General features: G+C 41.0%; 1 protein-coding gene across 3 annotated transcripts in view; it reads right to left on the bottom strand.

Moving 5' to 3' along the window:
- Positions 1 to 26,651, bottom strand: part of SLC24A2 (solute carrier family 24 member 2) — a 271,295-nt gene that overhangs the window by 64,786 nt on the left and 179,858 nt on the right. For 2 of the 3 annotated variants that reach the window (XM_032300096.1, XM_032300094.1), the window contains exons 5-7: positions 25,151 to 25,201; positions 6,802 to 6,900; positions 3,217 to 3,335 (exon numbers count right to left, since the gene is read on the bottom strand). In XM_032300096.1, coding sequence (XP_032155987.1) covers positions 3,217 to 3,335; positions 6,802 to 6,900; positions 25,151 to 25,201 — 269 coding nt within the window. The remainder of the gene's footprint in view (positions 1 to 3,216; positions 3,336 to 6,801; positions 6,901 to 25,150; positions 25,202 to 26,651) is intronic. The other variant, XM_032300095.1, reaches the window with a different exon arrangement.

The following is a 26,651-nucleotide window of genomic DNA, read 5'->3' as shown; positions in this document are numbered from 1 at the left end:
CAGAGATTATTACAAACAACTCTATGCAAATAAACCACTAAATCTAGAAGAAATGAATAAATTCCTGGACTTTAAACACCCTCCCAGAAAGTCAGAAAGGAAGAATCTGACTTTCTTAATAGACTAATAACAAGGTCTGAAATTGAGGCAGCAATTAATAGCCTACCAACCAAAAAAAGTCCAGGACTAGATGAGTTGACAGCTGAATTCTACCAGAGGTACAAAGAGGAGATGGTACCATTTCTTCTGAACCGATTCCAAACAATACAAAGAGAGGGAATCCTCCCTAACTCATTTTATGAGACCAACATCATCCTGATACCCAAACCTGGCAGAGACACACTAAAAAAGAAAATTTCAGGCCCATATCCATGATGAACACTGATGTGAAATTCCTCAATAAAATACTGGCAAACCAAATCCAACAGCGCATCAAAAAGCTTATCCATCATGATCAAGTCAGCTTCATTTCTGTGATGCAAGGCTGGTTCAACACACACAAATCAATAAATATAATCCATAACTTAAATAGAACCAAAGACAAAAACCACATGATTATCTCAATAGGTGCAGAGAAGGCCTTTGACAAAATTCAGCAGCGCTTTATGTTAAAATTTCTCAATAAACTAGGTATCAATGGAATGTATCTCAAAATAATAAGAGCTATTTATGAAAAACCCACAGCCAATATCATATTGAATGGGCAAAAGCTAGAAGTATTCCCTTTGAAAGATAAGGATGCCCTCTCTTCCCACTACTATTCAACATAGTATTGAAAGTTCTGGCCAGGGCAATCAGGCAAGAAAAAGAAATAAAGGTATTCAATTAGGAAAAGAGAAAGTCAAATTATCTTTATTTGCAGATGACATGATTGTGTCATGCAGAAGACCCAATCATCTCAGCCCAAAATCTCCTTAAGCTGATAAGCAACTTCAGCAAAGTCTCAGGATACAAAATCAATGCATAAAAATCACAAGCATTTCTATACACCAATAAGAGACAAACAGTCAAATCATGAGTGAACTCCCATTCACAATTGCTACAAAGAGAATAAAATAACTAGGACTACAACTTACAAGGGGTGTGAAGGACCTCTTCAAGGAGAACTACAAATCGCTGCTCAAGGAAATAAGAGAGAACACAATAGACAGAAGAAAATTCCATGCTCATGGATACGAAGAATCAATATTGTGAAAAAGGCCATACTGCCCAACATATTTTATAGATTCAGTGCTATCCCCATCAAGCTACCATTGACTTTCTTCATAGAATTGGAAAAAAACCACCTTAAATTTCATATGGAATCAAAAAAGAGCCCGAGTAGCCAAGACAATCCTAAGCAAAACAAACAAACAAAAAACAAAAAAAACCCCCACAAAGCTGGAGACATCATACTGCCTGACTTCAAACTATACTATAAGGCTACAGTAGTCAAAATAGCATTGTACTGGTACCAAAACAGAGATATAGACCAATGAAACAGAACAGAGGCCTCAGAATTAATGCCACACATCTACAACCATCTGATCTTTTAAAAACCTGACAAAAACAAGCAATGGGGAAAGGATTACCTATTTAATAAATGGTGTTGGGAAAAACTGGCTAGCCATATGCAGAAAGCTGAAACTGAATCCCTTCCTTACACCTTACACAAAAATTAACTCAAGATGGATGAAAGATTTAAACATAAGACCTGACACCATAAAAACCCTAGAAGAAATCCTAGAAGAAAACCTAGGCAATACCATTCAGGCCATAGCCATGGGCAGGGACTTCATAACTAAAACACCAAAAGCAATGACAATAAAAGCCAAAATAGACAAGCAGTATCTAATTAAACCAAAGAGTTTCTGCACAGCAAAAGAAAGTATTATTAGAGTGAACAGGCAACCTACAGAATGGGAAAAAATTTTTGCAATTTACCCATCTGACAAAGGGCTAATATCCACAATCTACAAATAACTTAAACAAATTTACAAGAAAAAAACAAATAATGCCATCAAAAAGTGGGCAAAGAATATGAACAGACACTTCTTAAAAGAAAATATTTATGCAGCCAACAGACATACGAAAAAATGCTCATCATCACTGGTCATTAGAGAAATGCAAATCAAAACCACATTGAGATACCATCTCATGCCAGTTAGAATGGCAGTCGCCAAAAATTCAGGAGACAACAGATGCTGGAGAGGATGTGGAGAAATAGGAATGCTTTTACACTGTTGGTTGGAGTGTAAATTAGTTCAGCCATTGTGGAAGACAATGTGGCAATTCCTCAAGGATCAACAACTAGAAATACCATTTGGCCCAGCAATACCATTACTGGGTATATGCTATGCCTAAGGGATTATAAATCATTCTATCATAAAGACACATGCACATGTATGTTTACTGCGACACTGTTCACAATAGCAAAGACTTGGAACCAACCCAAATGCCCATCAATGATAGACTGGATAAAGAAAATGTGACACATAGACACCATGAATATTATGCAGCCATGAAAACGATGTGTTCGTGTCCTTTGTAGGGACTTGGATGAATCTGGAAACCATCATTCTCAGCAAGCGAACACAAGAACAGAAAACCAAAATACACCACTCATAAGTGGGTGTCGAATAATGAGAACACATGGACACAGGGAGAGGAACATCACACACTGGGGCCTGTCGGGAGTGGGGGGCTAGGGGAGGGATAGCATTAGGAGAAATACCTAATGTAGATGACAGGGTGATGGATGCAGCACACCACCATAGCACGTGTACACCCATGTAACAAACCTGCATGTTCTGCACATGTACCCCAGAACTTAAAGTATAATAAATAAAATAAAAATAAATTAAAAAATCACTTTGGAAGCTAATTAAAAATGCTAAATCCTGCAGGCTGCTTCCCAGTGATCCTGCTTTATCACACCTGGTACATGGCCTAGGGATCTGCATTTTCATCCCTGGGAGATGCTGATGTATAAGTCCTCCACCCTCACCTGGAGAAACAGTAGCTTAGAGAATATTCATATTCATTCAATAAATGTAGAGCTTGCTGCATGTGGGACCCTGAGGTGGCACTGGGCAATACAAACAAGGATGAATAAGACCCTACCTGATTCCCACCCAGCCGAGAGCTGGAGCTTCCAAGGAGAATGCAGGGTCTGTGCCGCACAGTAGAACATCAATAAGAACCGTAGCCCAGAAGAGCAATGGAGAAAAGCCATACCTGGGCTTCTGCACCTTCGATGTTGTGGGAGAGATTTCCATTTTGTACAGGTTCTGAAGCATCACTGGATGGTGTCATTTCAACTTCTGTGCTGGTGCTGTTCGGAAGCTCGATTTTTTCTGTGATATAATTTAAACACACACACACACACACACACACACACACACACACACACACACACAAACACACACACACACACGTACACAGAGAAAGGGAGAGAGAGAGATAGCAAATGGAATCAATGGGGGCAAAGAGCAATATTGAAAAGAGCTTCCTAAAATGTTGGGCCAAAGCAGAGGATAGTGGTATCCCAGGGGTGATGAGGCCCAGGGCTGGTATTGAGCCAAGTGGGACAGGAATTTCACCGTTCTTCCCCACATCTTTCAGGATACCACCCTGAATCCTTAATAGCGCCCTGGCTTGCTGCTCTGGCATGGCACCTTACCCTGAGTGCCCTATCAGCTCCTATGCTATGCCCTTCTCGAGTCTAGGCAATTTTACCAGCTAGCTATTCAGGGACATGAACGTAGACATTTTAAAACCAAAACCACACCCAATCTACATACTATTGTTTATACCCGGGACTGAACTCTTCAGATATTTTCTTACAATAATACCTTTTCTTTCATACTGTACTCTGGAAATAATATTGGCTAGGGCTTCAGGGTCCTAGACTTTACTCTGCTACGATCAGGCTGTCACCTTAGGCTAGTCCCCTTCTTCCTCTGGGACTTGGGAACCTTATCTGTGAAATGAGGGGGTTTGACAGGTTGACCTCCAAGGGACATTATGTTCGGCTGTAATTCAGGCAGGCTCTGTGAGTGGAAACTCTTCCAGTGCCTAGGTGGCCATGGGCAGGGCAGGCTGGTGAATGCTACTTAGCACACTCCACACGGGCACATCCTATTGCAGGCAAGGCAAGGGGGAGCCGGACAAGTAATAGAGGCCAAAGCCTGTGTCATTCCTCAATCAGAGAGAACATTTGGCTAGAGTGAAGTCAGAGGTCAGCAAGTGCAGATCTGACACTTGAGAAGTGACTCTATGGTAATGGTTAAGCACTGGGACTCTGTCACACTGGGAACCAGACAGGCCTGGCTTCATATTCTGGATCGACAGCTTGTGCTGTGTGACCCTTAGCAAGTGACTCAACCTCTCTGAGATTCGGTTTCTTCATCTGTAAAATTGGGGTGATGGTAACAATACTGCTACTACTATTCCTGTTGCTACTACTACCACTAATAACAACAATAAGACAAGTATGACGAAAACAGTACTTCTGTAAAGATTAAATAAGAAAATGCATAGAAAGCATTTAGCACAGTACTTTGTGCAGAGCAATTAAGAAGCATAAACGATCTGGATCCTGATTATAGTGCCTGCCTTTCACTAGAAGAATTCTTTTTTATCATAACAAACAGGAGTACCTCCAGGTGATCAGTGTTTTGGCACCACTTGGGTCTGCTGAGGCTTCACTGGGAGGGAAATTTAAAGGTTCCTATTGAAAGCACACACTCTGGCTGTTTTAGGTCAAATCATGGATTTTGGGAGGAAATGAGGGTGTGGTATGCTGTCAGGGTTGCTGGGGGTATCGGAATGCTCATCAGTATCATATCTGAGCAGTATTAGCTGCTCATCAAACATGAGAATAAGCTTTTTTTCCCCCAGCAGCTTCAGGAGGACTAGACATTTCTATCACTGGTGCTTAAGAAAATAATTTGAGAGTTACATGAAAATTGTTGAGTTTGAAGCAGCCAAATTTTGGAAATCACAGGGAAATATTTACATTTATTTATGTATTTAGTTGTGAAATATAGACACACGAATAGATTTAAATATGAAAAACCATAGAAACTCAAATTTACTTTATCTTTCCAAGTTTTTAGTAGTGACAGCGATATGTATGTGATGCGGTGCGTGTGGCTATGGCAGTTTTTCTTAGTATGCTTGATTCAGTTATTTAAATAAAAAAATACTAAGAACCTTGGGTAAACATTAAAACTGTGTTTGCAGAAATCTACTGGCTGATGTGATACAACCTTAGGATCAGCCTGCAATGCTAAGTTGACCCTAGTAACACAGAATACTGCGTAAAAGAGGAGTGAAGATGTCCAAGAACAGAGATGAACAGTTGAGCACAGACTACCTGCCAGGCATAATACTGAACCTGTGTGTGCACATCTTAGCTTATAAAGTGCTTTTACACAGCAGGCTGGGGGCTCATAATCAAAGAAAGTATGAACATAAATCTTGGACTTACTTTGAAAAGCATTAGACATACAATATTTTCTACTTACAAAGTCATTCAGAGACCCAGTAACATTAGAAAGATCCTTGGAATTAAGTGTCCTACCTCCTTAAAAAAGATTAAATCCAAGTCTAAGCTTGGTCAGTCATCAGGAGGAGGACTAGGACTGAGCCTAGGAATCTTTCATTCTAAGCTACCTCATTCTACAAAAGACGAGTCAACAAGGGAAGTAGAAAAAATAACTTGTGTAGTTGAATCTAAACATCACAAACGAAACTCAACCTATGCGGTAGAGTTTCATGGCATGGCTTTACATTTTTATAGTACAAAAGTAAAATATACTTATTCTAAAAAACTTTATAGAAGCATAAAGCAGCAGAAAAAAATATATATAACTCATAATCCCAGCTTTAGGAAGTAACTATTGTTAACATTTTAGCTGACTCCTTTCCAGTTTTTCTTTTCATATCTAACTGCGTCTTAACTGTTTCTTGGCCAAAAATTTTCCCTGAGGTAGAAGTTAGGATGACAGGAGAGGCAGAAACTCTTCTATGGAGTGTCAGTATTTTGAGTGCAATGCTGTTGAATTTTGTCTGCAGATAATTTTAGTTACTTGGGCAATAGCTTCGTTTATAGCATAGATCCAGATCAGGTTAAATTTAGTTTGAATTTAGAATTAGAGAGCTATATTATAGTTACAGACAGGAGAGAAGGAACATCATGTTCCAAGTTAAAATAAGATGTCTGAATGTCACAATCTGGTCACACAGGAGCTCTGCAAAAGTCAGTGAAAAGAGACCTGGGGACTGTTATTGCTGAATTCTTAAGAAACAGGAGGCAGTATCATCTCAAAAGGACTCTGTCACTCAGTTCAGGAGTGACCAACTGTGTGCCAATAAGCAATGTCACAGGTAAAAAAATCTGGTTAGCAGGCAAGAATTACAAACGGGGGACTCTCACCTTTGGTTAAACATTAGATGACACTGTGTGTGTGTGCACGTGCGTGTGCGTGTGTGTGTATACTCTTTATGTGGAATCCCTGAAATACAGTGATTTTCTATTCTTGAATGGAGCTGACTAGTTAAGAGCTGGTTTTACTTCAGGTTCCTCAGAGAATAATTTTACTCTTCTTGGATTTCTAGAGTTATTGGTGACATGCAATGCCCATGCATACCCTGTTCCCACAGGGGAAGAGGGACTCATTTCCTGTTGTCCGGGAAAGGGCTGTGCTGCAAAGGTCTGTGTCTGCACCAAGTCAGGGGTTCCCACACTGGTTCTGACTCTCTGCTCCCCTCGCTTCCCCCAGGAAACGTATGGGATTGATGTTTCCCTGCACTTACCTACGTGGTTGGCAGCCCCATTCTGCCGCTCATTCTCATCCACATGACATTTCTTCTTGGCAATCTTGTGGAGAATTGAAGCCTTTTCTCTGAACCTCCCTGAAGCAGGAAGGAGACACAATGAGAAAGAAGATAAAGAGTCTCAGGGCCAAGCAGTTATGTGGCCGCCTCAGTCACGCTGTACTAACAGCACGATCACTCCATTCTGTCCAACTCTAATGCACCAGGACCTTCCTGAAGGGTACTTTCTTGCCTTTGTACATTTTTCAGCCCATTTTCTATGAGAATCTCTTCCCTCCCCTCCAAGTTGCTCATAAAATTAACAAAAGCACCAAGCATCACTAAAACTCCCCTACTGCTGAGCTCCAAAACAGGTCTAGAGAGAGCTGCTCTGGAGGCATGGCCATTTCTCTGGACTTAAACCCTCATCCCGGACCAGATTTTGACAATGGGCTGGGAAGGAAAGCCAAGCCCAGGGGTCCTCAGATTTGACTTCAGTTTTCAAACATTTACATGTTTAGTATCCCTAATCAAAAAGCCAAAATCTGAAATCCAAAACACTTCTGGTCCCCAGCATTTCAGATAAGGGATACTCAACCTCTCTTATAATTAACATTGCTGTTTCTAAATGGGTCAGGAGCATGCATCAGGGCCTTCCAGATTAGCTGAGTCAGCTGCAATTAAGGCATCAAGGAAGCAACTGATTCCATTTGTGGATTTAGGGCAAGGAAGGATCAACTGAGTGCAGCAAGTACTGTTGGTGATGAGACCCTTTGGGAACGGTGCCAGACATGCATCTTTATAGCAGCACAATTCACAAGTGAGAAATGGTGGAACTAACCCAAATCCCCATCAATCAATGAGTGGATAAGGAAACCATGGTATATATATATATACATATATATATGATGGAATACTATGTAGCCAGAAAAAGGAATGAATTAACAGAATTTGCAGTGACCAGGATGAGATTGGAGACTATTATTCTAAGTGATGTAACTCAGGAATGGAAAATCAAACATTGTATGTTCTCACCGATATGTGGGAGCTAAGCTATGAGGATGTAAAGGTATAAGAATGATACAATAGCCTTTGGGACTTCGGGGGGAAGAGTGGGAGGGGGATGAGGGATAAAAGACTACAAATATGGTACAGTGTACGTATGGGTGATGGGTGCACCAAAATCTCATAAATCACCAGTAAGGAACTTACTCATGTAACCAAATACCACCTGTACCCCAATAACTTATGGAAAAATAAAAAAGAAAGGTACTAGAAAAAATGCCATTCTCAAAATAATCATTTTAAACAGCTGTGCTACAAATGCATTGTTTAATTTCTTCTTCATTATTGACAAAATTAATGGGCAAATGCATGCAATAAGCAACAAAAAAAGCAGGCAAAAGTGCAGAGATTAGGGAAACAGCATTTTTCTTTTTTAATCCTTGAATTTCTTCTTTGGGAACATTTAAGATATAAAAAAAATTCTCATTTTAAACTGATTATTGCCTAGATTCAGATATGAGTGTCTCAAAACACCACAACCCCTACAGTTTTCCCACTAGGTATTTTTCTGTTGACTGTGTTCCCTAGCAGAATATTAACAGGGGCTCTCACTCTACTTTTCTATTTAGAACCAAATCAAATAAAAATGTTTCTTCCGGAGAGCTTCTTTTCCTAGGATAAAGCATGGCAGATAGTCACCCACTGCCTGCCTCCATGGTTTGGAATCATGGCATGTGGTCATAGTGATGACCTGTGTGACTGGCTGGGACTGACAGCACCTGTAAACTAGAGTCAGATCAATGGACTCCAGCGGTGAAAATGACACAAGCTGTGACCTTTTCTGCTCATGGCTCCATTAGTCACAAGCCTGGACACTGTCACAACAAAGGCAATCTCTAGGACATATGTACCTTAGTCTAGGCAATGAATGTGCACCACTGAGTACACTCTCAGAAGAGGTAGGAAGGAAAACATTTCATGGAGAAAAAGAGGACAGTGTGTGGCTTGGGCTGCCTAAGGAATGAGAAAGAAGGATAAGGTGATGGGCATGACTCCATCCGTGAGGAATGTTGAAGGTCAGCATTAGCTTCACTATCCTGGAAGGTAGCTTGAATTTGGTTGTTTCTATTTAATCTCCAAGGGAAACTCTGGGAAGAATAAGGGAAAGGAAAGGAAGCCTGGAGATTAGGAAAAGGAGGTGGTAAAGAAGAACAAGAAAGAATAGAAAAAAGAGAGAAAGAGGAATGCAAGGAAGAAGGAGGCAGGCAGGGGGCTATGATTGCCTGGAGGTTGTCCAGGCTGTGTGAACGCAAGACACTTTCCTGGCCACCAAACCAAGTCTTACTAGGAGACTAGATAAACAGACAACGAGAGTGAGCTTCAGTACTCTGCAGCTCTCAGCCTAAAGACGGGTTACTTCTTGCAGAAGATAACTCCAAAGAGTCCCAAATCATGTGCTTTTCCACCCAGAAGAGGAAAAAAGGAGGCTCTGAAACTTTATTGGAGATGAGGCTTCTACTAGTAAAACCATTCCATCATGGTCTGAGGGGCATTTTTGGAGCTTAGAATATCCTGCCACTCTAAGAAAGATAGATGATCAATATTTGCTATTTTAAAATTATACATAAAATAATAATAAAGCAGGAAAGCATTCAGAAGCAGAAACAAATAGGTCAGTGGAAATTAAACCTGAAATAACCCAACTTAAATAATGTCCCAAAGTCATGAATCATGCCAGAGAAAATATTGGATAGAAACCAGTTAATCACATATTGCTTGTGGTTATAAGGCTCTTTTCAGAGTTAAGGTGTGTGCCAGAGAGAAATGATAATAAAAGGGACCCAAAAGCATGGAAGCGGAGCGATGCCCTTTGCCAGGAAGCATCTTTCAGAACAGTGTTGGCCACTGGCACTCATGGGCTGGTCTTCCCCAAATCTCCAGGGATAATCTAGGAGAACAGGGTAGGAGATAACCCTAGAATTGGAATTTTATAGGTTCTCAGATATTTTGCAGGCCAGTGAGACTGCATGTTACTCTTTTCCCACTGCAGCAGCACCTCAGGTTTTCTGCACGATTGAACAGTAGGAGGGATTAGCCTTATTTGTATCCTCTTGGGACCTAGCCTTAGGGGCAGCAAGGCAAAGCAGCAAGACTGGTGGGGAACTGTCTTCTCCACAGACCTCTCCAACTTCTTCAATTCAGCCTCTCCCCTAGATGATTCTTTGTCCCAACTAATATGACCTGGGGAAGAATTTCCTGTCTTCCACTTCTATAATAATTGCAACCGTTTCTGAGTAGCAATTCCTAGGCCCTTGCTGTTTATCAGAGGCCATTGAAACATGCAATGGGTATTAAAAACGGAAGAAAAAGGGAAAGGAAAGGAAAAGACAGTCCATTGGACCGTCCAAGAACTGTATGAGGTGGATGCTCTTCTTATCTCCATCTTTTCTCTCTTTTTGCCCCATCATTACGTCATTCCACGACGTAAGTGCTGACAACGGCTGCTCCATAGCCTAGAAGGATTTTCCCTTAAAGACTAGTTTCTAGAAAGGGAGCAGTTGAGGGCCCACCTTCAGAATGTGGCACACACGTGTAATCCTTCAGGGGGGTGGGGCAGAGTGAGACAAAGCCAGATTCGCTGATTCCAGCCCATTGGACACCCCTGGGATCACAGGGCACCTTTTGAGAAATGCTGTGAGGATGAAGCTAACAGATACATGTGAGCATGAAGGACCGGAGGCAGAAGCCAGCAGAGAACCTGTGAGTTTTGAAGTGATCCTCTCTGCCTTGGGGTAGGAAGACATGGCACCTTCAGGACCTGCTCATCCCCAAGTCACAAGCTACGAAGAACAGCAACAGGGTGTGTATGTTGGGACAGCACAGTTTGATGGTTAAATGGAGGCTAAGTGGATGTGATTGAGAGGCAGGTAGATCTGAGTTCAACCCCTAGCTCTCTCAGTGTCTCTGCTGAGTGATGGGTGAGTTTCTAAATACTTCTGGGCTTTAGTTTTCTCATCTGTTAAGCAGGGATTCCAGTGGTATTGGTAGAGTTACTGGTGACATACTACGTCCATGCATGCCCTGTACTCATTTTCTGTCATCCAGGGAAGAGCTTAGCTGCAAGGGTTTTCTGTGAGAAAATGTGGGTAAAGGGCTTATCACAATGTGTGGCATTGAAAGAACTCTAAATAAGAGGAAAAATGAGAATCAAACAGAATCTCAAGGATAAGGGTGACGTGGCCCAGAGTTGCTCTAGGAGAATTGTTGCCATCTTCTCTTCTCTCAATCCACACAGGCTGAGCTAAATAATCAGCCACATTCAGACCCAGGAGTCGAAGCATACAGGGCCTTATTGGACTCGTATTCAGGTTTCAGTGAATCCCCCAAAACTGATTAGAAAAAGAATCATTTTAGATCTTTCTGCAATTAAGAAGGTCAAGGTGATAGAGCTGGCTTTTTGGGCTTTAAACATGGATATCTCTGCAATCTTAAAATGGGAAGATGATGATCAGTTTTCCCCCATCACCTGCAGGACCAAAATTCAGACCAAGGAACTACTGCTGCTACAAAATGCATTTGCTTAAAAGAACCTCATGATGCACTAGGTTCTTAACCGCTTTCCACTTCAGGTTCACAATGAGTAAGATGGAGACAAGAAGAGCATCCAGCTCATATAGTTCTTGGAAGGTCCAATGGTTTAATTACCCATTGCATGTTTCAGTGGCCTCTGATAAACAGCAAGGGCTTAGGAACTGCTACTCAGAAAGGGTTGCTATTATTATGGAAGTGGAACACAGGAAATTCTTCCCCTAAATTACTGAAAACAAGATTGATATTTAAAATAGAACTGATGCCTAGCAGCCTCAGGTGCAGACCCCAGCGGTAAAGGGATTGCTCAGATATTTTAGGCACAGATTCCAAGATATTTTAGGCACATATTCCACCCTAAAGGGTGGCATAGAGGAACGAATCTAAGAAATGATTGTGTAACTGTGCTGGCGAAAAAGAATTATGATATTTTTGAGTACTTTTCAAGGTGAGCGAAGGAGTTATTTTTAACGTCTTTCGAGGCAACTTTAAAAAATATACTCTCTTGTGGTCTAAACCCTTAAAGTGTTGTATTTTTATGTAGCTACAGATATTTGTATAGTTAAAAATCTCAGAAGTAGCAAACTGCTCAAATCGTGAGGCACCTACGTCAAAACCTAGTACACAATTTTAATATAGTTTAGCTTGGTCTGAAATCTGCAAAAGAGTACCAGCTGAGCATCCTCAGAGGAGTGTGTGTTGAGGGGGTGGTAGGGAAGTGCGGAAGTAAAAGATCCACGCATAGGAGCCGAATGTGAATTTTGAAAAACAACCAGCAATCAAAATCCTTGACCAGATCATGCTGACACAAAACAGAAGCTTCATGCTGCATAAAAAAACCACCTTTGGAGGGTCTTTTCACTCAAAGAAAATAAATGTAGTTTCTCTTCTGCTGTTTATTAAAACAGCCCCTTGGAAATTCCTTCCCCTGTTTCCCACCAAGCCTATAATAGGCAAGGTTACAAATGGAATCCTTTGGGGTGATGATCAGATTAGCTTCCATTCTAAGCATCTGCAACACAGAAACAACGGTGGGACAAAAGAGAGGGAAAGATGCAAAGAGAGTGGCCACACATACCTCAGTGAACAGACCAAGCCTTGGGAGAAGAAAGGAAAAAATAACACAGGAGGAAAAACTAGGAAACAGCCTTTTAAAATCTATTTTTGTGTTTTTAGTTCTGCCTTTCTGGTCTCTTTAAGTTTATGGCTTGGCAGGTAGCTTAAAAAGCAAAAGTGAGCCTGAACTTTCCTCCCCTTTATTCCTTGACCTTTTTTTTTTTTTTTTCTGGAAGCAGAGACTTAAGTTAGGCAGATTGGCCATCATCACTCTTAGAAGGCTTGCAAAAGAACTGATGCAGCACAGTGAAGTTATCCTGGTTCCCCTTTTTCCCTTCACACCCCACATACCATCCACCAGCAAATCTGGTGTCTCTATTTTTAAAAGTTTTCAGAATCTGACCACTTCTTCCTTCCACCCTTTTTCCACTCCCTACTCCACACGCCCACTGAACCAGCACCAAGTCACGCAGGAATAATTCTGCTGGTCTGAGTCTCCCGCTTCTACCCTTCCCTCTCTGGCCCCTGGCCAGTCTCATTCCAGCATCTTTAGTGATCAATAAAACAGAGCATCACACTTCTCTGCAAAATCCTGCACTGGGTCCCCAGGTCAAAGTGAAAGCCAAAGTCTTACTGATTCTGTCCAACGAAGCTCATCCTGACTGCCCTGACCTTGTGCCCTACCCCTCTCCTCTCTCGCTGCTTCAGCCATGCTGGTCTCTCGGCTCTTTCTTGAAAACACTGTGCACCATCTCACCTCTGTGCCATAGCATTGTCTGCTCCCTCTATCTGGAGTATTCTTCCCCCAAAGGGCCACCGAGCTTGTTCGAGTGTCACCTGAGCAGCGTATTTAAATCTGTAGCTTCTCTCTCCAGCATTTCTTATCCCAGGTTTATTTGCTCTAAAGTAGTTATCACCATCTAATATACTCTATCATTATGACTATAGATTGTTTGGTGCTTTTCACTGGCAGAGATAAGCTTCAAAAGGGCAAGGCTTTTCATTGGTTTTGTTCACTGCTGTATTTCCAGCATCAGATTGGGCTCAACAAATCCTTGTGTTCATGGTTTCTAGGCTAGTAGATGAGGTTATGACTCTCTAATGTGCTTCCAGTCAGCAAATGACCCAGGGTAAATGTCTTTAGGACCTCCAAGCCCATGGCCCCAGGAGAGCTGAGTGTCTACCTATGAGATCCTAGGAACTTTCTAGAGGTAAATAGGAGAAAAATGGGGTACGCCAGGTGTTTATACTCTAATGGTGGAAGGCAGGGGAGACACATCAGTTGTCCCCCTGTACACATTTCCAGGGCCAGCAAGGTGCATGTGCAAAGAAGCCCTTTTCATGGGACAGGAGGTTAGGTGAACACCGTACAGAGCAGGGCAGGGAAAACTGGGCCTTGGCTCCTTGTTTTTTATTAAGCTGCCCCTCATTCATCAAAGCCTAACTCAACATCCAACCTGAAGGTTTCTCTGCACACACCCCTCTTTTCCAAGTGGAAACCCATCATTCTCATGGTACTTTGTACATGTCACAGCCCTCATTTCAGTTTGCTGTCCACACATCTGCTTTCCCCAGCAGCAAGCAGTCTTTTCTGGGAAAGGGATCTTTCCTCTGCCATCTTTAGTATCCTTGGACAAGTGTCTTAGGATCATGCCTTGCCCATCACAGGCCTCCACTGTCTTGCAGTGAAGCTCTCACTATCATCAGCTCTTCTAGAAAGTCAAGCTTCCTTTCAAGCTAGTACAAGTCACAAATTAACACACTGCCAATAGTAAGCAAGCCCGTGCTATGTACTGGGCTGTATTTGGTGAGAAATACAGATCCGGCTGGTACCCTTGTAGAGTTCATAGCCTAAAGTGAGAAAGACACTTCGGATTTGTGCTCTGATGGATGGTGGAGGCCTTCTGAGGAGGGTATGGAAGCTCAGAGAATAATAGTCACAGTTCCTCCACACAAGATGCCACCTAGCAACGAGAAGAAACAAGTCCTCTTTCATTCTTACCAACTGTCTTACGGGAACAGTTAATTCACCTAATAGAGGCAGGTTTAATTTTTATTCTTAAAAGCAACATTTTAAAGAAATTTCTATTTCTTAAAAATAATTTCACCTTAAAACTACTAAGAACATAGAATTTTATTTATTTCCAAATCTGTTTTTGAGGTATAACCTCTAATTTTTTTTTTCTAATTTCTGTGAAGCATGATGCAAACCACTTATTACAGGGCCACACTGATATTAGTAAAAATTAAATTACTCCTGAATGTCTAAGAGATAAACGAATGAAGAATCACTTTACTAAAAAGGAAGACCTCATATCCTAAGACCTGCCAGCATTTAACCCAACTACCTCCTAATGGGCATAAAATTTCTCTTCAGAGTCAGTTTGTCAAAGCCCATATTTTGGGTATGTCTCTCTGCAAGTGGGTTGTGATATTATTCATTTGGGGAGTTTTGATCTGATTTACTGCATCTGGAAAATAGTAGGTGCTCAAAAAGTATGTGTTGAAAGATTATGACGACCTATATATAAAAAAAAGAATCAGACAAAATAGTTCTTTCTTTTGAGGAACCTATACATGGCCCAATCATTTGTTTTATTATAAAGTGGAAGATTTTATGTTTGGCTAACATGTATTCAGTAGTTGACCCTATTTTGTGAACATACAGCATCTCTTGAGCCCTAGATTTCATATGTCTACGAATTGTCACTTAATCTGAGTTCTTAAGTTTCTATTTTTATTTTAGTCCTCAACTTTACATTGTAATCTGGTACCTGTAAATCTCATTTGAAACGTGGGTTAGCAGCAGAAGTGCTGGCACATGCTGAGAGTCCTTAACTAAAGGCTTAGAGTCCCATGACTAAAATGAGATGATTTGGTTCATTTCAGCTCTAATCAAAAGAGAAACTTACCATGCCTAATTGAACATGCCAGCCTCCGAGTATAACAAATTCCCACCTTTTTTTTTTTTTAAAACAGAGAAAGCTTCATGAGTTGGGGGGGGGATTATGTTATTAATTTAAAATAACAGTATTCAAGTTTGACTGATGAAGGCAATTTAAATCTTCATCTCTAGAGATGTCAAAAACACACAAAAAGAAGCATCCACAATTTGCCTTCTGCTGCCATTTAACACCTTCTACATATGTAGTGTGGCAAAATCTGCCTCTCTTTGCCAAGTCCAATCTTTCTGCTTTTACTGCTGACAGTTTAGATGATGAAAATAAGATGCAAAGAAGTTTGAAATGCTGGATGTATTCTAATTAGAAGGATTCCTTGGTCCTGTTTTCAGGAAGACTGTGGCTTTACCCACACAGCTGGTTTGGTCTTTCTATCAGACCTGATGCTGGTTACTAGCTTGTTAGTCTGGTTATGCACACAGACTAGGCTGCTGTCTTCCTAAGATCCAGCCCCAGGGAGATGCTTATAAGAATACATCTCTGAAGCAGTAATGTGGCTAGTACTGGTTCAATACCTTTTTTTTTTTTTTTTTTTTTTTTTGATAAGGCCCAGCCTTACAGAGAACATCTATTCAAGTACCCAGAAAAGTCCTCTGGTTATGAAAGTTTGAACTGCATGAGCTAAACTAAAACTTGGAATGAATGAAAGATAACATGGTATCAGAAATGGTGTCTGTGCACAATAGGAGCTACCTGCTTTGGTAGCTGCAAGGTAGAAAGCCAACTTGTAGTGTGCTTCTCAGACTTTCTGTAGGGATAGCAATGACCTTGAGGTATGAAGGGCACATGTTGCTGTAGAAATCACATATTCTGTGTAGGAGACTGACCCTGTCATTTAATTTAGAGAGGTCAAATACCTCTATCATAACTGCACCCTGTATTTAACCGAACTTTGGTAAAACTCAGGTTTCTAAAACAAGTAGATTAGAAGGTAGTTATATTACAAAGTCTTATGTGCTTTGTAATGAAGTCAATTTGAATCTCTCTTCAAAGGACTTATTTAAATTTACTGTTTGAGGCCCCAAGTGGTGGCTCACGCCTGTAATCCTAGCACTTTGGGAGGGTGAGTTGGGCGGATCACTTGAGATCAAGAATTCAAGACCAACCTGGTCAACATGGTGAAACCCCATCTCTACTAAAAATGCAAAAATTAGCTGGGTGCAGTGGTGCCTGCCTGTAATCCCAGCTACCTGGAAGGCTGAGGCAGGAGAATCGCTGGAACCCAGGAGGCAGTGAGCCGAGATTGCGCCACTGCACTCTAGCTTGGGTGACAGACTGAGACTCTGTCTCAAAAAAAAAAAAAAAAAAAAAACCAAAAACCTGTTGAGATTCTCTCATTCATTGTTATTGGGAGCGTAAATTGGTGCAATTCTTTTGGAGGATAATTTGACAAATATCTTTCAATTTTGAAATGTGGACGCTTTTTGATTTGGCATTTCAATTTTCAGAAATTTATTTTATATATTTATGCCTTCTACTCAGTAGAATGTGCTCGATGGGCAAAGAGGATACTCATGTAGTATTGTTGTAATAACTAAATAAATAAACAAGAAATGAAAATGTCCTAAATGTTCATCAACAGGGGGCTGATTGAACCAACCAAGCAGCGAAATACTAAGTAGTTGTTAAAATGAATGAGTCTTAACTGTGCTGACGTGGAAAGATCTCCAAGATACAATTAGTAACAAAAGCCAGGTTGGAAAAGAAACTGATAAAACTGGGTATCTCTAGGGAATAAATGGATCTGGGGTAGGAAGGAGACTCACTTTTACTGTCTTTCCTAATGTAGTGTTTGCTTTTTACTTCTGTGTGCATGTAATGTTTTTATAACAAAAAATAGTTATAATTATTTTGTGATTTAAGATTTCTACCGTGGTAAATGTTTGGATTTGTAACTAAAAGGGAATATCTATTTTTTCATCGTTTTAAAGGTTTATTTCACGAATGTAATAGCACATTAGGAACTATCTAAGGTACTATTTGCTATATTTAACCATATTAATAAAGACTTTGGCTATGAACTAGATCAAATAATATACAAGCCTTTTATTTCAGATGCTGTGACCCAGGAATCTACCTACCACAGTCTTGGTGGCAGCTTACTCAAAATGCAAGGTCAAGTTTTTACAGGGTTTAAGTAGACTGCAGCCCAGTGTCTACCATTACATTTAATAGAAGGAACCAGGACAGAATCTTGAGCATGGCAAAAGAAGGGGCATCAAAGTGCCAGTAACTGAACACTCTTTAGATGGAGGCTTCCCTGGCTTCTCCACAGAAAGGCACTTACTTCCTTCTGAGGCAGGCCATTCCATCTTTGGATATGTCTGTGGGAGAGGTCTTCCTATGCTGGGCTGAACTCTCTGTCTCTGAACTGAGGAAGGCTGATGTACTTCCCCAACCAGCTACACTTAAGAGGGTCCCCAAAGCTCCCCTCTCCTGGAAAGACAGACCCTACTTTACCATGGCAAGCTGTCCATGGGACCAATTTCAAGCAAGAGGCTATAGTAACAGCTTCTAAAACACTTTCAAGTTGTTTCCTAACTACATGCTACATCCTTGTTCACTTCAGCAGAGCTTCCATGTCATTCATCAACAGCCAGACCCTCATATCCAGATGGTCCTGAACATTCCCGACCTGATTCAATCTCCCACTCCTGACATCAGTAAATCTCCTAGATCCTTCACCTTGTTTTTCTGAAAATTCTCTTTGTCTTCTTGCTCCTACTGAAACTTGACTATTTCCTGAAGGCTCCTTTTCTCCTGTAGCCCTTGAAAGCGGCAGCTGCCTGCTCCTCCAAACACCCTGCTCTCCATCCTGCCCTTCCTTATTGCTTCTAGACAATTTCTCCTCCCTCCTTGGGAGCACAAACCAGTAACTTCACCCTTTCTACCCAAGCTGACTTCCTGGTCTCCCTCCATTGGTTCCTGAAGATTGTAGAACCTAGCTCAATATTTTCCTCTCTGCCCTTACTCCTGTCCCCATCTGTGATGACTTTCTGTAGGTAAGCCCTGCGACACCTAGCTCCCTACCTTAGTGCCTTCACCGACTCACTCCCAGCTCCCTTTGTCCTCATCCACCCACTCCTGTGGTCAGTCCCTACGCCTCATCACTAGCAATATCTGCACCACTTCCAAAACCCCGATTCAATATTAAGTTTTTGGGGAGTCAAAAAGCCCCCAATGTGAAGCATCTCACTTTCTGTCCATCACTCTTTTTTCTCTACTATAATGGTTCTTTGATCTTACTGGTCAATTCATTGATGTTCTCACCTTTTCATTGCCCGCCTTTGAACATGTTCTTCACTAGGCTCTGGAGACATCATTCTCTCCTGGTTTTCTTCCCACCTCAGTCTCCCTTGCTGGACCTCCCCTTTCTTGCCAGACTCTAGACTTTGGAGTCCCCAGGGCTCAATTCCTGGCCTTCTCTTCTCTATCAATTAGCTAGGTATTATAGTCCAGTTCTGTAGCTTTCAATAACACATATATTTTAGAACTCCCAAATTTACGTCTACAGCTCTGCCTGACCTCTATCCCATGCTCCAGACTCCGATACCCACCACTTTCTCAACATCTCCATTTGGATGTCTCACAGGCATCTTAAATTTAACATGAGTGCTCAAGCTTCCTCCTATAGCTTGCTCTATTCTCCATCTTCCCCACCAACACACAGTTATGTGAGATTTCCCTGTTGTGGAGAGACTGCAAGTTGCCTATCCAATATCTATTCCCATTTCCTAATGACATAATACCTAAATTATTGGGGACAGCTATTCACCCAGTTTAAGAAACTACATTTCCAAATTGCCTTGAAACTAGGTAGTCATGTGACTGAGTTTTCAGCAAATTTTACGGAGAGGCTCTTCAGGGAAAGCTCCTTAAAAAAAAGACAAAATATCTAGAGAAAATCACTTTGACCCTTCCTCCTTCCAGGAATATAGATATGATGGCCGGAGATCCAGTGCAACCATCTTGGACCATGAAGTGCCCTTGAGGTTACAAATCATTTACTAGGGTGGCAGAGCAGAAAGATGGAAGGAGCCTGGGGCTTGAATTATTGTGGAGCTGCCAGAGCTGCCATGTATTTTCTGCTACTGGAATTCTTATACTTGAGAGGAAAATAAACTTTCAACTTATTTAAGTCACTGTTACTTTGGATTTTCTGCTATATATAGCTGAAGCTATCTTGCCTGATGTATCAGTGTACATGACACAATCTCATCCATTCAAGCAAGGATCAAAATGTCCTGTGAAGGTCACAGAAAACAAGAAGGACTTATTTTAAAATAACATTATTTAGTGTATATATCCTGGGCAATGAAAAACACTGTTGAATGGTATTCCAAAACTCAATTTCTCTTTGAAAAGAATTAGACTATTTCACTGCAACTAAGAACATCAAATGATTGGCTAGACGATGTGACCTTAAGATGCTTTTGTTTCTTTGAAATAATAGGGGTTTTCAAAATAGCCACATGCCTAATTTGGGACCCCATGATTCATGTAAGACATTATTAGTTTTTCAGCTTAGTAAAGGGGCAGTTGATTGCCATGAAACAGTGGGCTTAACTTAATTATGGAAAAGGTCATTGTAAGTTTTTACCCTTGATATAAAAACTTTTCTACCTTTTTCTCCCTTAAACAAATGAACAAAGACTGCCTTTTTAAACAGTGGTGAAATTATTTTTCTGGAAATGTTTTTGGTTAAATGGCAGTGAGTTTAGGACCGTACAATGTAGACAGCTTTCCCCACATATTGCTTCATTGCAAGATGCTAATCGGGATATTTGTTTACCTATCTACCCACCTACATGTCTCTGTGAAACATTTATCTTTGAAGAGCAAAAATGACTAATTCTGCACACTGCCATTGGTGGAAAAGTCTTTTCCCCTTTTAGTCCGTTTGTCCCATCACACAAACTTTCCTACTTCGGAAGTAGCATTCCGTATTATTATTTAGAGTAATTTTAGGAAGGAAGCCAAATTCAATGTATGGAGAATTTCCAGAATGAGAATGATATGAAATTTGGGTGTCTTCAGATGAGAAACAAGCTACGTGTTATTGACTTTAAAAGTTGGAGATTGCTCTTCCGAAAATATGCAGTATCACTGTATGAGAAGATAAGGTGATTGCTGACCATGTAGGGGTAGCTGAAGCTGCCAAATGACATTTTCGTCCCCAGAAACATCTTGTTACAGAGGCAAAGTCCCTGGGAGGAGTAAAGTTCACTAATTTATCATGTCTAGCAAAATGTCTTGTTCAGAGAAGGTGCTCAGTTATTACTAAGTGAATCTGTTAGCACAGGTGGCAGGTAACACAGGTTGTCATCTTGGGACACATGAACATGGCAGTGGAGACATCATCACCTACCAGGCACAGTGCTGTGGGCTTTATGGATTCTGCCTGCCCTCATTTCCTAAGGCTAAGAAAGATGCCTTCCACTGGACTCTTACAGCACCTAGGGTCTACTCATCTCTCTGCCTGTCTCCCACAAAATGATGATGAGTTCTTTAGGGGAACTGTCTTTAATCTCCTTCACTCTGCCCCCAGTCCAGCACCTGGTACATACTGGGTGTTGATGAAGGAATGCCTGAAGGAATGAATAAATAAATGGATAAAATTCAGATTGGCTTGGGGTGGGAGAGGAGGTTGGGTATGGTCCCAGGAGCTGCTCCACTGAGGTTCTAGGGAGCCTTGGTGCTGAGGGTGATGGGGGAGGGGAAAATGGCTTGGAGAGCAAGGAGAAACTTTTCAAACATCATGACTTTGTCTTGCGTGTAAGTATATGGTTTTATTAAAACAATCTTTTCATGGCAAAGTGTTCATGTAGGGGGAAATGCTTTCTTCAATAGCTCATTGTCATCCACACCATGAGGCCCTCATTCTTAGTCTATGGTCTCCATCAGGTCTTCATTCCCACTCCCTATGCTGTGGCCAATTCTATCTGTCCCTTTTCCACTCCCCATCTTGTACAATAAGCTGCAGTGGAGCCCAAAGGCAGGCCTTTGGCGGACTTTGAACTCATAGTCCTGAGTTCAGGATCACCACTTACCACCTCTGAGTCCCACAATAGATTACTTTGTTTCTCTGAGTCTTAGTTTCCTCAGCTAATAAAATAATTCTTTGAGCCTTGGTTTTCTCCTCTTCAATTAAATCTACTTTTTGTGATCATTATGAAGACAGGTGATATAGAATATTTATAAGCCCACAGCATTGAACTCAGCAAGTTGGAGGCACCAGTGAATGCTGGTGTGCACTCATCCCTTCATCCCTTTCTTAGCCTAGAAGGTCACCCTCCTTTTCAGACTTACCTCCTATTTACTGATTCTTTAGAGCCCGGTTCAAAGATCACCTTCTCCACAAAATCTCTTCCCACACCCACCCAACTTCCATGGAAAGTAACCTTTCCTCCCCTGTAGTCTGTCATCTTCTGAACACTTGTGGTACTTACCACTTTCTTCCTGGTGTCTCAGTGATTGCTGTGTGTTATTTTTTCCCCCCGTCTGTAAGTTCTATGATCAAATCACCCACCCTTTACTCTTGTTTCCCCAAAGCACCTAGCAGAATAATTTGTACACAACAGGTGCTTAAAAACAATAAACTGAATATGTGTAGCACAATTCTCTATATTTAGAAATCATCTCTCAATTCTTTTTTGGATACGGGGTGGCATATATAAAGCATCTTCCATTGGGTCCACTTAGGGAAAACAACAACCACCAGCCAGACTTCATTACAAGTAGCTGACCTCACACAACATCCAGAGAATTTCCTGGAAACAGTTATAAATAAGGACTTGTCACAGGGGCAATCACAACAAATTCCTGCTCAAAAGCTAGTCACAATTCTAAAATTGTGCAAATGCTTAAATGGAAGAGATATTTCTCAAAGGCTAGCTAGTCCACTGTGACTGCCCCAAACACCTTTGTCTATATTATACTTCCTTAAACTGTACAACATGAAAGTGACATAAGTCACAGATATTAGTTTTGTTTTCCAGTGGGAGGGGAGAGGCTTTTTGAGAGTTTGAAGAGGCCAAGCCTGGCTTCTACCAGGTCTGAGGTTACCGAGCTGGCTTTGAGCCTTTTAGATGGAGTACCAGATTTAGGTTTAAGCCAGACGTGGCTTGTCATGGAGGCAGCTGTCAAAGGATGTGATTTTAGGTGGCTGGATGGAGAGCTGCTATTCCAGAATATTCTTTTTCTAGTACTTGAGAGGAATTGCTATATATTTAGAAGACTTTAAAATCTTTACAAGGTTCCTGTTCTTAGCCAGCATTTCCAGAAAGGTTCCACAGGAGGCTTCATATCAGAAAGTCTGGGAAACACTGCCTACTCCATCCCTCTTTACAATTTATTATATGCTGCAGTGCACAGCCGCATATTGAGAACTCTGAGAAGTCACATGATAAAGAGATCTATTTGGCCAGGCACAGTGGCTGTAATCCCAGCACTGAGGGAGGCTGAGGCGGGTAGATCATGAGGTCAAGAGTTTGAGACCAGCCTGACCAACATGGTGAAACCTCATCTCTACTAAAAATGCAAAAATTAGCTGGGCATGGTGGCATATGCCTTTAATCCCAGCTACTCAGGAGGCTGAGGCAGGAGAATTGCCTGAACCTGGGAGGTGGAGGTTGCAGTGAGCCAAGATCATGCCACTGTACTTCAGCCTGGGTGATAGAGTGAGACTTCGTCTCAAAAAAAAAAAAAAAAAAAAAAGGAAAAGAGACCTATTTAACTTAACTCAGAAACTCTCTTATTTATGGGATCAATCTTGCTTGTTTTTTTTCTTTTTTTTTTCCTGGTTGCAAAATTCCTAGTGTCATCATATGAAACCGGTATTTCATAGAACACACCTTTAAAATGCTGCCTTTGGAATTATTACCTATCACTGTAATGGGGATAAATTTTCAACTAAGAATGGGACACAAAGGGATATGTGTGAAGGGATGGGAAAATCAAGAGAAGAATGAAGTATGTTAAGGGTGACCATGGAGGGCCACCAAACACAATTTGACAGTTTTGCTCAGGGCCAGCCATAGTTCTCATTTCAGACATGATTTTGACTGTGTTTTCCTGCTTCCAAAGCCTAGTTGTTATCAAGTGACATAATCAGATTGGAAGTGGAATTTTTCATCTTCATCTGATCTTGAATTGTCTGGTGTAGGGAGGAAAAAAAAGGGAACACTTGGATAACATTTGCTCAGATGGATGTGAGAAGAGGAAGGAAAGAAGGGGATGGCAGGGAAACAGAAGGTACGTGGGAGGTAGGACATTAATGATAGACCGTAATGGACAGGATGGAGGAAAAAGAGAAAGTAACGGGCTTGACAGGTCAGGCGGATGCTAACAAACCCACCCCCGTAAGCCAAGAATAAAATAACAGCTGGGACAGGAGCCTTCCTTAAAGGTATAACCAGCTCTTTCTATTCCTTGGTAGCAGGTACTCATTCCTACATGTAGGGTTCTGCCGTTGGACCTCTTGCTACCCCTGGGTCTACATTTCCCCAAGCTGTTGGTAGGGCCCAGTCTGAGATCCTAGTAGTGGCCTGCTGTTTTAGAAAACATTACAGTTGTTAGTTTAGAGCACGGGGCTAGCAATAGAGAAGGGCCTAGGTGTTGTGCAAAAGCTAGAGTAGAGAGGGGCTGGGAAGGGGCTTCCTCTCACCCAGGGTTGTAAGATGTTCCACTTCTTGCATGCAAAGCAACTAGGAGATCTTTGACAAGCTAAGGCAGCTTAGAAATATTAGAAGCTGAAAGCAAGATATGCAACACATTTGGGAGTTTCTCTCTCACGCTGAAGAATAAAATGAACTGATTCCTCTACTAGGGTACTTTTCGATTTCTTGTCAGTATCCATGTAAAAGTCATGTAAAAACGTTAATGTTTTCATAACTTACAAATATTGTATATTATTCAAAAGGTCACAGCATGTATGGGATGAAATAGGGGATAAGGCAATAGGACAACTCCCTTAACAAGAATTCAAAATTTTCACATTCCTGTTCCATGGCGAACCTAAATCAGAAAAGAGATTCTTCCTGGGACAAGGCTGTGTTCTGGATGCCTGGAATTCATTGATAAATACATTTTAAATAAATCTCTACTCAGAGAAAATGGTTAAAATGATATGCCTATCCTCATGGTATGGGAACCCTCATGTAGACAATGCTACTGGCTGGAATGGTGGACCCAGCTTCTCAAAGTAAGGCTTTTATCTGATACATTAGGGACTGCAGGGCCTGAGGGCATGAGCCTAGAGTTCTCTGCATCAGAATCAGGTGTCTAGCTGGTTCTGGGTACAGAAGTTATGTCAGATCTTTCATTCCTTTGCCTAAATCAGAAAATCACCAGAACATACGTCCCCCTCTGAAATAAAGGACATATTAGAAAAGTGTTGGATGAATGTTTCTATATGTTTTGTGAGCATGTGGGGGAAAAGTACTGGCGCAGTAGGTGTTTGTGTTTACATTACTGACACCATTTCTCTGAGTGTATTATATAATTATGATGGTTTGAATTGTTTGAATGGAATAACATGATTACCCATGGTATTGCACGTCTCCAATTCCAAATAAACACAATGGCAAAAAACTAGACAAAAATGCAGAAAGAAGAGTAAGTCACACAATGTCACTGAAGTCATGCAGAGAGGGAAAAAAAAGAATAAAAAATGGGCAAGCAACAGACACCATAAATGAAAAAAAAAAAGCCAATGCATACAATTCTAAAATCATTCTTACCTTCTTCAGTCATTGTGTCATAATATTTTAGTTTTCCATATGATCCAAGTTCTACAACATCACAGTAAAAGACACAAAGATAAGGAACGAGCTATAATGCAAGAACTTTGCTTTTACACATTTTTAATTAATCAGATTCAGAGTTATACTGTCAAATTTTGCAATCGTAACTATATGGAGATGTGCAAACATGGGCCATGTGGCAGACAGCTTTCACGGCCCATTTTCTGAAATCACTTTAAATATATTATTCTACTGGGGATAGAGTGTGCCCTGCATTACAGAATAGGGCACCGTTATCTTAACATCCGATGAAACAGAGTACTTGGCAAAGATAACTTCACCCCACGTCTATTGTAACCCTGTAATTTTTATAGAGATGACACTCCAAGAGAAAGGGACTGAACAAGGACAACGTCTAGGCTCATGGGAGCTTGCAGACACTGCGATTCCTTGGCAGGGAACAGGAGTTCAAGATCATTTCACAGCTTTTCTCCAACAGAACCATTTCCTAGAGAAAAAGGAAGACTACCTAGGAAAACCTAACATGAAAAACCACGGTCTAAACTTCCCCTTCTCTTCTTATCTTGTGTTTTAGACAGACAATGCGGAGTGCTCTGGGAGGAAAAAGGAGGCATGTTCCCAGGGAAGACCACCAGTTCTGATAGGTGACAGGGCAGCCACAGCTCCGGGACCATGGCTTTGGCGGCTGGCAAGGCAAGAACCAGCAGCTCCTCCTCTGTGTACAGATCATCAATGAACCCCCCTGTAATGGAAACCCCTGGCAGAATGTGATCTGTTTTGAGTGAGCTGGTGGGAGTGGCAGCTGTAGTGAGGGAGAGAAGAGGTGGGGGTGCACCATTTCTTTTTTCTTACTTCAGTTTTAAAATAGCAACTTTTATCTTTGTTTGTCTGAAAATTCTAGATTATTTTAAGCAATTTTGTGAGCAGGTTAAAAATATTCTTTTCTGGTCATAACATCACTCTCCCAATAAATGTCAAGACATTAATTAGACTCAAGAGATATTCCTGTGATTCTGCAGAATGTTCCCATGGCCCATTAACTGGGCCGGCTGCTGGGAATCCTCATACGAATCAACTTAAAATTGATGGGTTTTGTGTGTAAGATGAAGCATCTAGCTTAAAATGCAATAATAAATATTCTTATATTTCACATTTAAATGATACATCATTTACACATTTTTCATGTGCCTAGATTTTTATCTAAAACTGTTTTAATACACCAGTACAAAATTATATCTTGAGGAGAAAAGTCACCACGTTTATGTTTCCACAAAGAGCTGTCTATTCTGGCTTTTGATGGACACATTACAAAAGATGCAGGTGCTTCAACAAGAAATTGAATTTTGTGTAAATAAAAAGAAATTTTTTTCATGACCTTTGGGGACTGCCATCAGTGAAATATATATATATATATACACACACACATGCATATATATATATACACACACACACACACATACATATATATGCATATATA

The sequence above is a fragment of the Sapajus apella genome, unplaced genomic scaffold (genome assembly GCF_009761245.1).
Source record: "Sapajus apella isolate SASKATOON/1434 unplaced genomic scaffold, GSC_monkey_1.0 scaffold42, whole genome shotgun sequence".
In the NCBI taxonomy this organism is placed as follows: Eukaryota; Metazoa; Chordata; class Mammalia; order Primates; family Cebidae; genus Sapajus; species Sapajus apella.
The sequence above is the reverse complement of the archived record's forward strand: the minus strand, read 5'-3'. Positions and strand labels throughout refer to the sequence as shown.